At 38.6% G+C, this 15,322-nt stretch overlaps 1 protein-coding gene across 1 annotated transcript in view; it reads right to left on the bottom strand.

Annotated features, from left to right (window-relative positions):
• Positions 1-15,322, bottom strand: part of LOC135574921 (CUB and sushi domain-containing protein 3-like) — a 238,878-nt gene that overhangs the window by 214,359 nt on the left and 9,197 nt on the right. Inside the window, exon 4 of the mRNA XM_065027041.1 lies at positions 10,803-10,949. Coding sequence (XP_064883113.1) covers positions 10,803-10,949 — 147 coding nt within the window. The remainder of the gene's footprint in view (positions 1-10,802; positions 10,950-15,322) is intronic.

Below are 15,322 nucleotides of genomic sequence, written 5' to 3' on the forward strand. Positions count from 1 at the left end.
TGGCTAGTGTTTCAGTATTAAAGTGGCCAGTGTTTCAGTATTAAAGTGGCTAGTGTTTCAGTATTAAAGTGGCTAGTGTTTCAGTATTAAAGTGGCCAGTATTTCGGTATTAAAGTGGCTAGTTTTTCAGTATTAAAGTGGCCAGTGTTTCAGTATTAAAGTGGCTAGTGTTTCAGTATTAAAGTGGCCAGTGTTTCAGTATTAAAGTGGCCAGTGTTTCAGTATTAAAGTGGCCAGTGTTTCATTATTAAAGTGGCTAGTGTTTCAGTATTAAAGTGGCTAGTGTTTAAGTATTAAAGTGGCTAGTGTTTCAGTATTAAAGTGGCTAGTTTTTCAGTATTAAAGTGGCTAGTGTTTCAGTATTAAAGTGGCTAGTGTTTCAGTATTAAAGTGGCCAGTGTTTAAGTATTAAAGTGGCTAGTGTTTCAGTATTAAAGTGGCTAGTGTTTCAGTATTAAAGTGGCCAGTGTTTCAGTATTAAAGTGGCCAGTGTTTCAGTATTAAAGTGGCTAGTGTTTCAGTATTAAAGTGGCCAGTGTTTCAGTATTAAAGTGGCCAGTGTTTCAGTATTAAAGTGGCCAGTGTTTAAGTATTAAAGTGGCTAGTGTTTCAGTATTAAAGTGGCTAGTGTTTCAGTATTAAAGTGGCCAGTGTTTCAGTATTAAAGTGGCCAGTGTTTCAGTATTAAAGTGGCTAGTGTTTCAGTATTAAAGTGGCCAGTGTTTCAGTATTGAAGTGGCCAGTGTTTCAGTGTTAAAGTGGCCAGTGTTTCATTATTAAAGTGGCTAGTGTTTCATTATTTAAAGTGGCCAGTGTTTCAGTATTAAAGTGGCTAGTGTTTCAGTATTAAAGTGGCCAGTGTTTCATTATTAAAGTGGCTAGTGTTTCAGTATTAAAGTGGCCAGTGTTTCATTATTAAAGTGGCTAGTGTTTCAGTATTAAAGTGGCTAGTGTTTCAGTATTAAAGTGGCCAGTGTTTCAGTATTAAAGTGGCTAGTGTTTCAGTATTAAAGTGGCTAGTGTTTCAGTATTAAAGTGGCCAGTATTTCGGTATTAAAGTGGCTAGTTTTTCAGTATTAAAGTGGCTAGTGTTTCAGTATTAAAGTGGCTAGTGTTTCAGTATTAAAGTGGCTAGTGTTTCAGTATTAAAGTGGCCAGTGTTTCAGTATTAAAGTGACTAGTGTTTCAGTATTAAAGTGGCTAGTGTTTCAGTATTAAAGTGGCCAGTGTTTCAGTATTAAAGTGGCCAGTGTTTCAGTATTAAAGTGGCCAGTGTTTCAGTATTAAAGTGGCCAGTGTTTCATTATTAAAGTGGCCAGTGTTTCAGTGTTAAAGTGGCCAGTGTTTCATTATTAAAGTGGCTAGTGTTTCATTATTTAAAGTGGCCAGTGTTTCAGTATTAAAGTGGCTAGTGTTTCAGTATTAAAGTGGCCAGTGTTTCATTATTAAAGTGGCTAGTGTTTCAGTATTAAAGTGGCCAGTGTTTCAGTATTAAAGTGGCCACTGTTTCATTATTTAAAGTGGCTAGTGTTTCAGTATTAAAGTGGCTAGTGTTTCAGTATTAAAGTGGCCAGTGTTTCGGTATTAAAGTGGCCAGTGTTTCAGTATTAAAGTGGCCACTGTTTCATTATTTAAAGTGGCCAGTGTTTCAGTATTTAAGTGGCTAGTGTTTCAGTATTAAAGTGGCCAGTGTTTCAGTATTAAAGTGGCTAGTGTTTCAGTATTAAAGTGGCTAGTGTTTCAGTATTAAAGTGGCCAGTGTTTCAGTATTAAAGTGGCCAGTGTTTCAGTATTAAAGTGGCTAGTGTTTCAGTATTAAAGTGGCCAGTGTTTCAGTATTAAAGTGGCCAGTGTTTCAGTATTAAAGTGGCCAGTGTTTCATTATTAAAGTGGCTAGTGTTTCAGTATTAAAGTGGCTAGTGTTTAAGTATTAAAGTGGCTAGTGTTTCAGTATTAAAGTGGCCAGTGTTTCAGTATTAAAGTGGCTAGTGTTTCAGTATTAAAGTGGCTAGTGTTTCAGTATTAAAGTGGCTAGTGTTTCAGTATTAAAGTGGCTAGTGTTTCAGTATTAAAGTGGCCAGTGTTTAAGTATTAAAGTGGCTAGTGTTTCAGTATTAAAGTGGCTAGTGTTTCAGTATTAAAGTGGCCAGTGTTTCAGTATTAAAGTGACTAGTGTTTCAGTATTAAAGTGGCTAGTGTTTCAGTATTAAAGTGGCCAGTGTTTCAGTATTAAAGTGGCCAGTGTTTCAGTATTAAAGTGGCCAGTGTTTCAGTATTAAAGTGGCCAGTGTTTCATTATTAAAGTGGCTAGTGTTTCATTATTTAAAGTGGCTAGTGTTTCAGTATTAAAGTGGCCAGTGTTTCATTATTAAAGTGGCTAGTGTTTCAGTATTAAAGTGGCTAGTGTTTCAGTATTAAAGTGGCTAGTGTTTCAGTAGTAAAGTGGCCAGTGCTTCATTATTAAAGTGGCCAGTGTTTCAGTATTAAAGTGGCTAGTGTTTCAGTATTAAAGTGGCCAGTGTTTCAGTATTAAAGTGGCCAGTGTTTCATTATTAATGTGGCTAGTGTTTCAGTATTAAAGTGGCTAGTGTTTCAGTATTAAAGTGGCCACTGTTTCATTATTTAAAGTGGCTAGTGTTTCAGTATTAAAGTGGCTAGTGTTTCAGTATTAAAGTGGCCAGTGTTTCGGTATTAAAGTGGCCAGTGTTTCAGTATTAAAGTGGCCACTGTTTCATTATTTAAAGTGGCCAGTGTTTCAGTATTAAAGTGGCTAGTGTTTCAGTATTTAAGTGGCTAGTGTTTCAGTATTAAAGTGGCTAGTGTTTCAGTATTAAAGTGGCTAGTGTTTCAGTATTAAAGTGGCCAGTGTTTCAGTATAAAGTGGCTAGTGTTTCAGTATTAAAGTGGCTAGTGTTTCAGTATTAAAGTGGCTAGTGGTTCAGTATTAAAATGGCTAGTGGTTCAGTATTAAAGTAGCCAGTGTTTCAGTATTTAAGTGGCTAGTGTTTCAGTATTAAAGTGGCCAGTGTTTCAGTATTAAAGTGGCCAGTGTTTCAGTATTAAAGTGGCCAGTGTTTCATTATTAAAGTGGCTAGTGTTTCAGTATTAAAGTGGCTAGTGTTTCAGTATTAAAGTGGCTAGTGTTTCAGTATTAAAGTGGCCAGTATTTCGGTATTAAAGTGGCTAGTTTTTCAGTATTAAAGTGGCTAGTGTTTCAGTATTAAAGTGGCCAGTGTTTCAGTATTAAAGTGGCCAGTGTTTCAGTATTAAAGTGGCCAGTGTTTCATTATTAAAGTGGCTAGTGTTTCAGTATTAAAGTGGCTAGTGTTTAAGTATTAAAGTGGCTAGTGTTTCAGTATTAAAGTGGCTAGTGTTTCAGTATTAAAGTGGCCAGTGTTTCAGTATTAAAGTGGCTAGTGTTTCAGTATTAAAGTGGCCAGTGTTTCAGTATTAAAGTGGCTAGTGTTTCAGTATTAAAGTGGCTAGTGTTTCAGTATTAAAGTGGCCAGTGTTTCAGTATTAAAGTGGCCAGTGTTTCAGTATTAAAGTGGCTAGTGTTTCAGTATTAAAGTGGCTAGTGTTTCAGTATTAAAGTGGCCACTGTTTCATTATTTAAAGTGGCTAGTGTTTCAGTATTAAAGTGGCTAGTGTTTCAGTATTAAAGTGGCCAGTGTTTCGGTATTAAAGTGGCCAGTGTTTCAGTATTAAAGTGGCCACTGTTTCATTATTTAAAGTGGCCAGTGTTTCAGTATTAAAGTGGCTAGTGTTTCAGTATTTAAGTGGCTAGTGTTTCAGTATTAAAGTGGCTAGTGTTTCAGTATTAAAGTGGCTAGTGTTTCAGTATTAAAGTGGCCAGTATTTCGGTATTAAAGTGGCTAGTTTTTCAGTATTAAAGTGGCTAGTGTTTCAGTATTAAAGTGGCTAGTGTTTCAGTATTAAAGTGGCCAGTGTTTAAGTATTAAAGTGGCTAGTGTTTCAGTATTAAAGTGGCTAGTGTTTCAGTATTAAAGTGGCCAGTGTTTCAGTATTAAAGTGACTAGTGTTTCAGTATTAAAGTGGCTAGTGTTTCAGTATTAAAGTGGCCAGTGTTTCAGTATTAAAGTGGCCAGTGTTTCAGTATTAAAGTGGCCAGTGTTTCATTATTAAAGTGGCCAGTGTTTCAGTGTTAAAGTGGCCAGTGTTTCATTAATAAGTGGCTAGTGTTTCATTATTTAAAGTGGCCAGTGTTTCAGTATTAAAGTGGCTAGTGTTTCAGTATTAAAGTGGCCAGTGTTTCATTATTAAAGTGGCTAGTGTTTCAGTATTAAAGTGGCCAGTGTTTCATTATTAAAGTGGCTAGTGTTTCAGTATTAAAGTGGCTAGTGTTTCAGTATTAAAGTGGCTAGTGTTTCAGTATTAAAGTGGCCAGTGCTTCATTATTAAAGTGGCCAGTGTTTCAGTATTAAAGTGGCTAGTGTTTCAGTATTAAAGTGGCCAGTGTTTCAGTATTAAAGTGGCTAGTGTTTCAGTATTAAAGTGGCCAGTGTTTCATTATTAATGTGGCTAGTGTTTCAGTATTAAAGTGGCTAGTGTTTCAGTATTAAAGTGGCCACTGTTTCATTATTTAAAGTGGCTAGTGTTTCAGTATTAAAGTGGCTAGTGTTTCAGTATTAAAGTGGCCAGTGTTTCGGTATTAAAGTGGCCAGTGTTTCAGTATTAAAGTGGCCACTGTTTCATTATTTAAAGTGGCCAGTGTTTCAGTATTAAAGTGGCTAGTGTTTCAGTATTTAAGTGGCTAGTGTTTCAGTATTAAAGTGGCTAGTGTTTCAGTATTAAAGTGGCTAGTGTTTCAGTATTAAAGTGGCTAGTGGTTCAGTATTAAAGTGGCTAGTGTTTCATTATTTAAAGTGGCCAGTGTTTCAGTATTAAAGTGGCTAGTGTTTCAGTATTAAAGTGGCCAGTGTTTCATTATTAAAGTGGCTAGTGTTTCAGTATTAAAGTGGCCAGTGTTTCATTATTAAAGTGGCTAGTGTTTCAGTATTAAAGTGGCTAGTGTTTCAGTATTAAAGTTGCTAGTGTTTCAGTATTAAAGTGGCCAGTGCTTCATTATTAAAGTGGCCAGTGTTTCAGTATTAAAGTGGCTAGTGTTTCAGTATTAAAGTGGCCAGTGTTTCAGTATTAAAGTGGCTAGTGTTTCAGTATTAAAGTGGCCAGTGTTTCATTATTAATGTGGCTAGTGTTTCAGTATTAAAGTGGCTAGTGTTTCAGTATTAAAGTGGCCACTGTTTCATTATTTAAAGTGGCTAGTGTTTCAGTATTAAAGTGGCTAGTGTTTCAGTATTAAAGTGGCCAGTGTTTCGGTATTAAAGTGGCCAGTGTTTCAGTATTAAAGTGGCCACTGTTTCAGTATTTAAGTGGCTAGTGTTTCAGTATTAAGGTGGCCAGTGTTTCAGTATTAAAGTGGCCAGTGTTTCAGTATTAAAGTGGCCAGTGTTTCATTATTAAAGTGGCTAGTGTTTCAGTATTAAAGTGGCTAGTGTTTCAGTATTAAAGTGGCTAGTGTTTCAGTATTAAAGTGGCCAGTATTTCGGTATTAAAGTGGCTAGTTTTTCAGTATTAAAGTGGCTAGTGTTTCAGTATTAAAGTGGCCAGTGTTTCAGTATTAAAGTGGCCAGTGTTTCAGTATTAAAGTGGCCAGTGTTTCATTATTAAAGTGGCTAGTGTTTCAGTATTAAAGTGGCTAGTGTTTAAGTATTAAAGTGGCTAGTGTTTCAGTATTAAAGTGGCTAGTGTTTCAGTATTAAAGTGGCCAGTGTTTCAGTATTAAAGTGGCTAGTGTTTCAGTATTAAAGTGGCCAGTGTTTCAGTATTAAAGTGGCTAGTGTTTCAGTATTAAAGTGGCTAGTGTTTCAGTATTAAAGTGGCCAGTGTTTCAGTATTAAAGTGGCCAGTGTTTCAGTATTAAAGTGGCTAGTGTTTCAGTATTAAAGTGGCTAGTGTTTCAGTATTAAAGTGGCCACTGTTTCATTATTTAAAGTGGCTAGTGTTTCAGTATTAAAGTGGCTAGTGTTTCAGTATTAAAGTGGCCAGTGTTTCATTATTAAAGTGGCCAGTGTTTCAGTATTAAAGTGGCCACTGTTTCATTATTTAAAGTGGCCAGTGTTTCAGTATTAAAGTGGCTAGTGTTTCAGTATTTAAGTGGCTAGTGTTTCAGTATTAAAGTGGCTAGTGTTTCAGTATTAAAGTGGCTAGTGTTTCAGTATTAAAGTGGCCAGTGTTTCAGTATTAAAGTGGCTAGTGTTTCAGTATTAAAGTGGCTAGTGTTTCAGTATTAAAGTGGCTAGTGGTTCAGTATTAAAATGGCTAGTGGTTCAGTATTAAAGTAGCCAGTGTTTCAGTATTTAAGTGGCTAGTGTTTCAGTATTAAAGTGGCCAGTGTTTCAGTATTAAAGTGGCTAGTGTTTCAGTATTAAAGTGGCTAGTGTTTCAGTATTAAAGTGGCTAGTGTTTCAGTATTAAAGTGGCTAGTGTTTCAGTATTAAAGTGGCCACTGTTTCATTATTTAAAGTGGCTAGTGTTTCAGTATTAAAGTGGCTAGTGTTTCAGTATTAAAGTGGCCAGTGTTTCGGTATTAAAGTGGCCAGTGTTTCAGTATTAAAGTGGCCACTGTTTCATTATTTAAAGTGGCCAGTGTTTCAGTATTAAAGTGGCTAGTGTTTCAGTATTTAAGTGGCTAGTGTTTCAGTATTAAAGTGGCTAGTGTTTCAGTATTAAAGTGGCTAGTGTTTCAGTATTAAAGTGGCCAGTGTTTCAGTATTAAAGTGGCTAGTGTTTCAGTATTAAAGTGGCTAGTGTTTCAGTATTAAAGTGGCTAGTGGTTCAGTATTAAAATGGCTAGTGGTTCAGTATTAAAGTAGCCAGTGTTTCAGTATTTAAGTGGCTAGTGTTTCAGTATTAAAGTGGCCAGTGTTTCAGTATTAAAGTGGCTAGTGTTTCAGTATTAAAGTGGCTAGTGTTTCAGTATTAAAGTGGCCAGTGTTTCAGTATTAAAGTGGCCAGTGTTTCAGTATTAAAGTGGCTAGTGTTTCAGTATTAAAGTGGCCAGTGTTTCAGTATTAAAGTGGCCAGTGTTTCAGTATTAAAGTGGCCAGTGTTTCATTATTAAAGTGGCTAGTGTTTCAGTATTAAAGTGGCTAGTGTTTAAGTATTAAAGTGGCTAGTGTTTCAGTATTAAAGTGGCCAGTGTTTCAGTATTAAAGTGGCTAGTGTTTCAGTATTAAAGTGGCTAGTGTTTCAGTATTAAAGTGGCCAGTATTTCGGTATTAAAGTGGCTAGTTTTTCAGTATTAAAGTGGCTAGTGTTTCAGTATTAAAGTGGCTAGTTTTTCAGTATTAAAGTGGCCAGTGTTTCAGTATTAAAGTGGCTAGTGTTTCAGTATTAAAGTGGCTAGTGTTTCAGTATTAAAGTGGCCAGTATTTCGGTATTAAAGTGGCTAGTTTTTCAGTATTAAAGTGGCTAGTGTTTCAGTATTAAAGTGGCTAGTTTTTCAGTATTAAAGTGGCCAGTGTTTAAGTATTAAAGTGGCTAGTGTTTCAGTATTAAAGTGGCTAGTGTTTCAGTATTAAAGTGGCCAGTGTTTAAGTATTAAAGTGGCTAGTGTTTCAGTATTAAAGTGGCTAGTGTTTCAGTATTAAAGTGGCCAGTGTTTCAGTATTAAAGTGACTAGTGTTTCAGTATTAAAGTGGCTAGTGTTTCAGTATTAAAGTGGCCAGTGTTTCAGTATTAAAGTGGCCAGTGTTTCAGTATTAAAGTGGCCAGTGTTTCAGTATTAAAGTGGCCAGTGTTTCATTATTAAAGTGGCCAGTGTTTCAGTGTTAAAGTGGCCAGTGTTTCATTATTAAAGTGGCTAGTGTTTCATTATTTAAAGTGGCCAGTGTTTCAGTATTAAAGTGGCTAGTGTTTCAGTATTAAAGTGGCCAGTGTTTCATTATTAAAGTGGCTAGTGTTTCAGTATTAAAGTGGCCAGTGTTTCATTATTAAAGTGGCTAGTGTTTCAGTATTAAAGTGGCTAGTGTTTCAGTATTAAAGTGGCTAGTGTTTCAGTATTAAAGTGGCCAGTGCTTCATTATTAAAGTGGCCAGTGTTTCAGTATTAAAGTGGCTAGTGTTTCAGTATTAAAGTGGCCAGTGTTTCAGTATTAAAGTGGCTAGTGTTTCAGTATTAAAGTGGCCAGTGTTTCATTATTAATGTGGCTAGTGTTTCAGTATTAAAGTGGCTAGTGTTTCAGTATTAAAGTGGCCACTGTTTCATTATTTAAAGTGGCTAGTGTTTCAGTATTAAAGTGGCTAGTGTTTCAGTATTAAAGTGGCCAGTGTTTCGGTATTAAAGTGGCCAGTGTTTCAGTATTAAAGTGGCCACTGTTTCATTATTTAAAGTGGCCAGTGTTTCAGTATTAAAGTGGCTAGTGTTTCAGTATTTAAGTGGCTAGTGTTTCAGTATTAAAGTGGCTAGTGTTTCAGTATTAAAGTGGCTAGTGTTTCAGTATTAAAGTGGCCAGTGTTTCAGTATTAAAGTGGCTAGTGTTTCAGTATTAAAGTGGCTAGTGTTTCAGTATTAAAGTGGCTAGTGGTTCAGTATTAAAATGGCTAGTGGTTCAGTATTAAAGTAGCCAGTGTTTCAGTATTTAAGTGGCTAGTGTTTCAGTATTAAAGTGGCCAGTGTTTCAGTATTAAAGTGGCCAGTGTTTCAGTATTAAAGTGGCCAGTGTTTCATTATTAAAGTGGCTAGTGTTTCAGTATTAAAGTGGCTAGTGTTTCAGTATTAAAGTGGCTAGTGTTTCAGTATTAAAGTGGCCAGTATTTCGGTATTAAAGTGGCTAGTTTTTCAGTATTAAAGTGGCTAGTGTTTCAGTATTAAAGTGGCCAGTGTTTCAGTATTAAAGTGGCCAGTGTTTCAGTATTAAAGTGGCCAGTGTTTCATTATTAAAGTGGCTAGTGTTTCAGTATTAAAGTGGCTAGTGTTTAAGTATTAAAGTGGCTAGTGTTTCAGTATTAAAGTGGCTAGTGTTTCAGTATTAAAGTGGCCAGTGTTTCAGTATTAAAGTGGCTAGTGTTTCAGTATTAAAGTGGCCAGTGTTTCAGTATTAAAGTGGCTAGTGTTTCAGTATTAAAGTGGCTAGTGTTTCAGTATTAAAGTGGCCAGTGTTTCAGTATTAAAGTGGCCAGTGTTTCAGTATTAAAGTGGCTAGTGTTTCAGTATTAAAGTGGCTAGTGTTTCAGTATTAAAGTGGCCAGTGTTTCAGTATTAAAGTGGCCAGTGTTTCAGTATTAAAGTGGCTAGTGTTTCTTTATTAAAGTTACCAGTGTTTTAGTATTAAAGTGGCCAGTGTTTCAGTATTAAAGTGGCCAGTGTTTCAGTATTAAAGTGGCCATTGATTTCATTGTTTAAAGTGGCCAGTGTTTCAGTATTAAAGTGGCTAGTGTTTCAGTATTAAAGTGGCCAGTGTTTCAGTATTAAAGTGGCTAGTGTTTTAGTATTAAAGTGGCCAGTGTTTCAGTATTAAAGTGGCCAGTGTTTCAGTATTAAAGTGGCCATTGATTTCATTGTTTAAAGTGGCCAGTGTTTCAGTATTAAAGTGGCTAGTGTTTCAGTATTAAAGTGGCCAGTGTTTCAGTATTAAAGTGGCCAGTGATTTCATTGTTTAAAGTGGCCAGTGTTTCAGTATTAAAGTGGCCAGTGTTTCAGTATTAAAGTGGCCACTGTTTCATTATTTAAAGTGGCCAGTGTTTCAGTATTAAAGTGGCCAGTGTTTCAGTATTTAAGTTTGCTAGTGTTTCAGTATTAAAGTGGCTAGTGTTTCAGTATTAAAGTGGCCAGTGTTTCAGTATTAAAGTGGCTAGTGTTTCAGTATTAAAGTGGCCAGTGTTCCAGTATTAAAGTGGCCAGTGTTTCAGTATTAAAGTGGCCAGTGTTTCAGTATTAAAGTGGCCAGTGATTTCATCACAACACAGTGATGATGCTGATGGCTAGACAAATTCCTGTTCTGTAAGGAATTAGTAGGGAATCCTACAGGCCCGTTTGTTTTCGGTAATGGGGCCCACGTATGGACGGGGCCTAGGGATGGACGGGGCCCAGGGATGGATGGGACCTAGGGATGGACCTAGGGATGGACAAGGCCTAGGGATGGACGGGGACCAGGGATGGACGGGGCCTAGGGATGGACGAGGCCTAGGGATGGACGGGGCCTAGGGTGGACGGGGCCCAGGGATGGATGGGGCCCAGGGTTGGACGGGGCCTAGGGATGGACGGGGCCTAGGGATAGGCGGGGCCTAGGGATGGATGGGGCCCAGGGATGGACGGGGCCCAGGGATGGACGGGGCCCAGGGATGGACGGGGAATATATATATATTCGATTTACTTCGCCACCATGGCCTTTTTTTGCCTTTACCTCCCTTATCTCACCTCATTTGCTCACATCGTATATAGACTTGTTTATACTGTATTATTGACTGTATGTTTGTTTTACACCATGTGTAACTCTGTGTCGTTGTATGTGTCGAACTGCTTTGCTTTATCTTGGCCAGGTCACAATTGTAAATGAGAACTTGTTCTCAACTTGCCCACCTGGTTAAATAAAGGTGAAATATATATTATTATTTTTTTACAAAATTGGCCAGAACTGCCCAATGGCCAGTCTATTCCTGGTAGGGGCCCTGTACCATGACGTTAATGACTCCTATTGGTTGTGTAGTATAGAGGGGTGGATGAAGACGTGCTGGGTGAAGGAGAGTCTTTATTAACAGGATACATACTTTGATACTCACCCACATATCTGACGTGGAAGCCCTTCCTGTTGGTGCCGTGGTCAGACGACCAACGCAGAAGCAACTGATGACCAGAGGTCGTGAGGTTAAAGGGCGTGGTGATGTCACCGCTGAGTGACGCCAGGCTCTGGCTGTAGATGTTAGGACCTGTTAGGACAGAGACACGGAGAGATGTTAGGACCTGTTAGGACAGAGACACAGAGAGATGTTAGGACCTGTTAGGACAGAGACACAGAGAGATGTTAGGACCTGTTAGGACAGCGACACAGAGAGATGTTAGGACCTGTTAGGACAGAGACACAGAGAGATGTTAGGACCTGTTAGGACAGAGACACAGAGAGATGTTAGGACCTGTTAGGACAGAGACACAGAGAGACGTTAGGACCTGTTAGGACAGAGACACAGAGAGACGTTAGGACCTGTTAGGACAGAGACACAGAGAGATGTTAGGACCTGTTGGGACCTGTTAGGACAGAGAGATGTTAGGACCTGTTAGGACAGAGACACAGAGAGATGTTAGGACCTGTTAGGACAGAGACACAGAGAGATGTTGGGACCTGTAAGGACAGAGACACAGAGAGGTGTTAGGACCTGTTAGGACAGAGACACAGAGAGTTGTTAGGACCTGTTAGGACAGAGACACAGAGAGTTGTTAGGACCTGTTAGGACAGAGACACAGAGATGTTAGGACCTGTTAGGACAGAGACACAGAGATGTTAGGACCTGTTGGGACCTGTTAGGACAGAGACACAGAGAGATGTTAGGACCTGTTAGGACCTGTTAGGACAGAGACACAGAGAGATGTTAGGACCTGTTAGGACCTGTTAGGACAGAGACACAGAGAGACGTTAGGACCTGTTAGGACAGAGACACAGAGAGATGTTAGGACCTGTTAGGACAGAGACACAGAGAGATGTTAGGACCTGTTAGGACCTGTTGGGACAGAGACACGGAGAGATGTTAGGACCTGTTAGGACAGAGACACAGAGAGATGTTAGGACCTGTTGGGACCTGTTAGGACAGAGACACAGAGATATGTTAGGACAGAGACACAGAGAGATGTTAGGACCTGTTAGGACAGAGACACAGAGAGATGTTAGGACCTGTTAGGACAGAGACACAGAGAGATGTTAGGACCTGTTAGGACCTGTTAGGACCTGTTAGGACAGAGACACAGAGAGATGTTAGGACCTGTTAGGACAGAGACACAGAGAGATGTTAGGACCTGTTAGGACAGAGACACAGAGAGATGTTAGGACCTGTTAGGACCTGTTAGGACCTGTTAGGACAGAGACACAGAGAGATGTTAGGACCTGTTAGGACAGAGACACAGAGAGATGTTAGGACCTGTTAGGACAGAGACACAGAGAGATGTTAGGACCTGTTAGGACAGAGACACAGAGAGATGTTAGGACCTGTTAGGACAGCGACACAGAGAGATGTTAGGACCTGTTAGGACAGAGACACAGAGAGATGTTAGGACCTGTTAGGACAGAGACACAGAGAGATGTTAGGACCTGTTAGGACAGAGACACAGAGAGACGTTAGGACCTGTTAGGACAGAGACACAGAGAGACGTTAGGACCTGTTAGGACAGAGACACAGAGAGATGTTAGGACCTGTTGGGACCTGTTAGGACAGAGAGATGTTAGGACCTGTTAGGACAGAGACACAGAGAGATGTTAGGACCTGTTAGGACAGAGACACAGAGAGATGTTGGGACCTGTAAGGACAGAGACACAGAGAGGTGTTAGGACCTGTTAGGACAGAGACACAGAGAGTTGTTAGGACCTGTTAGGACAGAGACACAGAGAGTTGTTAGGACCTGTTAGGACAGAGACACAGAGATGTTAGGACCTGTTAGGACAGAGACACAGAGATGTTAGGACCTGTTGGGACCTGTTAGGACAGAGACACAGAGAGATGTTAGGACCTGTTAGGACCTGTTAGGACAGAGACACAGAGAGATGTTAGGACCTGTTAGGACCTGTTAGGACAGAGACACAGAGAGACGTTAGGACCTGTTAGGACAGAGACACAGAGAGATGTTAGGACCTGTTAGGACAGAGACACAGAGAGATGTTAGGACCTGTTAGGACCTGTTGGGACAGAGACACGGAGAGATGTTAGGACCTGTTAGGACAGAGACACAGAGAGATGTTAGGACCTGTTGGGACCTGTTAGGACAGAGACACAGAGATATGTTAGGACAGAGACACAGAGAGATGTTAGGACCTGTTAGGACAGAGACACAGAGAGATGTTAGGACCTGTTAGGACAGAGACACAGAGAGATGTTAGGACCTGTTAGGACCTGTTAGGACCTGTTAGGACAGAGACACAGAGAGATGTTAGGACCTGTTAGGACAGAGACACAGAGAGATGTTAGGACCTGTTAGGACAGAGACACAGAGAGATGTTAGGACCTGTTAGGACAGAGACACAGAGAGATGTTAGGACCTGTTAGGACATGTTAGGACAGAGACACAGAGAGATGTTAATGGTGTTTCAGGTGAATGTTCTGGCTCCGCAAACAAAGAAAAGCACACGGTGTGACATCATCAGAGGTTGGATAGGTGGAACATTCCCTCCAAGTGTGTAATGTATAACATGTACTGTATAACATGTACTGTATAACATGTACTGTGTAACATGTACTGTATAACATGTACTGTATAACATGTACTGTATAACATGTACTGTATAACATGTACTGTATTTTACATTTAAGTCATTTAGCAGACGCTCTTATCCAGAGCGACTTACAAATTGACATGTACTATAATACATGTAGTGTAAAACATGTACTGTGTAACATGTACTGTATAACATGTACTGTGTAACATGTACTGTGTAACATGTACTGTATAACATGTACTGTAAAACATGTACTGTTTAGTGTATTACATGTACTGTATAACATGTAATGTAAAACAAGTACTGTGTAGTGTATTACATGTACTGTGTACTGTATAACATGTACTGTGTAGAGTATTACATGTACTGTGTACTGTATAACATGTACTGTGTAGTGTATTACATGTACTGTGTACTGTATAACATGGACTGTGTAGTGTATTACATGTACTGTGTACTGTATAACATGTACTGTGTAGTGTATTACATGTACTGTGTACTGTATAACATGGACTGTGTAGTGTATTACATGTACTGTGTACTGTATAACATGTACTGTGTAGTGTATTACATGTACTGTGTACGGTATAACATGTACTGTTTAGTGTATAACATGTACTGTGTAGTGTATTACATGTACTGTGTACTGTATAACATGTACTGTGTCGTGTATTACATGTACTGTGTACTGTATAACATGGACTGTGTAGTGTATTACATGTACTGTGTACTGTATAACATGGACTGTGTAGTGTATTACATGTACTGTGTAGTGTATTACATGTACTGTGTACTGTATAACATGTACTGTGTACTGTATAACATGTACTGTGTAGTGTATTACATGGACTGTGTACTGTATAACATGTACTGTGTAGTGTATTACATGTACTGTGTACTGTATAACATGGACTGTGTAGTGTATTACATGTACTGTGTAGTGTATTACATGTACTGTGTACTGTATAACATGTACTGTGTAGTGTATTACATGTACTGTGTACTGTATAACATGTACTGTGTAGTGTATTACATGTACTGTGTACTGTATAACATGTACTGTGTAACATGTACTGTGTAACATGTACTGTATAACATGTACTGTAAAACATGTACTGTTTAGTGTATTACATGTACTGTATAACATGTCATGTAAAACAAGTACTGTGTAGTGTATTACATGTACTGTGTACTGTATAACATGTACTGTGTAGAGTATTACATGTACTGTGTACTGTATAACATGTACTGTGTAGTGTATTACATGTACTGTGTACTGTATAACATGGACTGTGTAGTGTATTACATGTACTGTGTACTGTATAACATGTACTGTGTAGTGTATTACATGTACTGTGTACTGTATAACATGGACTGTGTAGTGTATTACATGTACTGTGTACTGTATAACATGTACTGTGTAGTGTATTACATGTACTGTGTACGGTATAACATGTACTGTTTAGTGTATAACATGTACTGTGTAGTGTATTACATGTACTGTGTACTGTATAACATGTACTGTGTCGTGTATTACATGTACTGTGTACTGTATAACATGGACTGTGTAGTGTATTACATGTACTGTGTACTGTATAACATGGACTGTGTAGTGTATTACATGTACTGTGTATGTATTACATGTACTGTGTATAACATGTACTGTGTACTGTATAACATGTACTGTGTAGTGTATTACATGGACTGTGTACTGTATAACATGTACTGTGTAGTGTATTACATGTACTGTGTACTGTATAACATGGACTGTGTAGTGTATTACATGTACTGTGTAGTGTATTACATGTACTGTGTACTGTATAACATGTACTGTGTAGTGTATTACATGTACTGTATAACATGTACTGTGTAGTAACATGTACT

Source organism: Oncorhynchus nerka, linkage group LG14 (assembly GCF_034236695.1).
Source record: "Oncorhynchus nerka isolate Pitt River linkage group LG14, Oner_Uvic_2.0, whole genome shotgun sequence".
Taxonomy (NCBI): Eukaryota; Metazoa; Chordata; class Actinopteri; order Salmoniformes; family Salmonidae; genus Oncorhynchus; species Oncorhynchus nerka.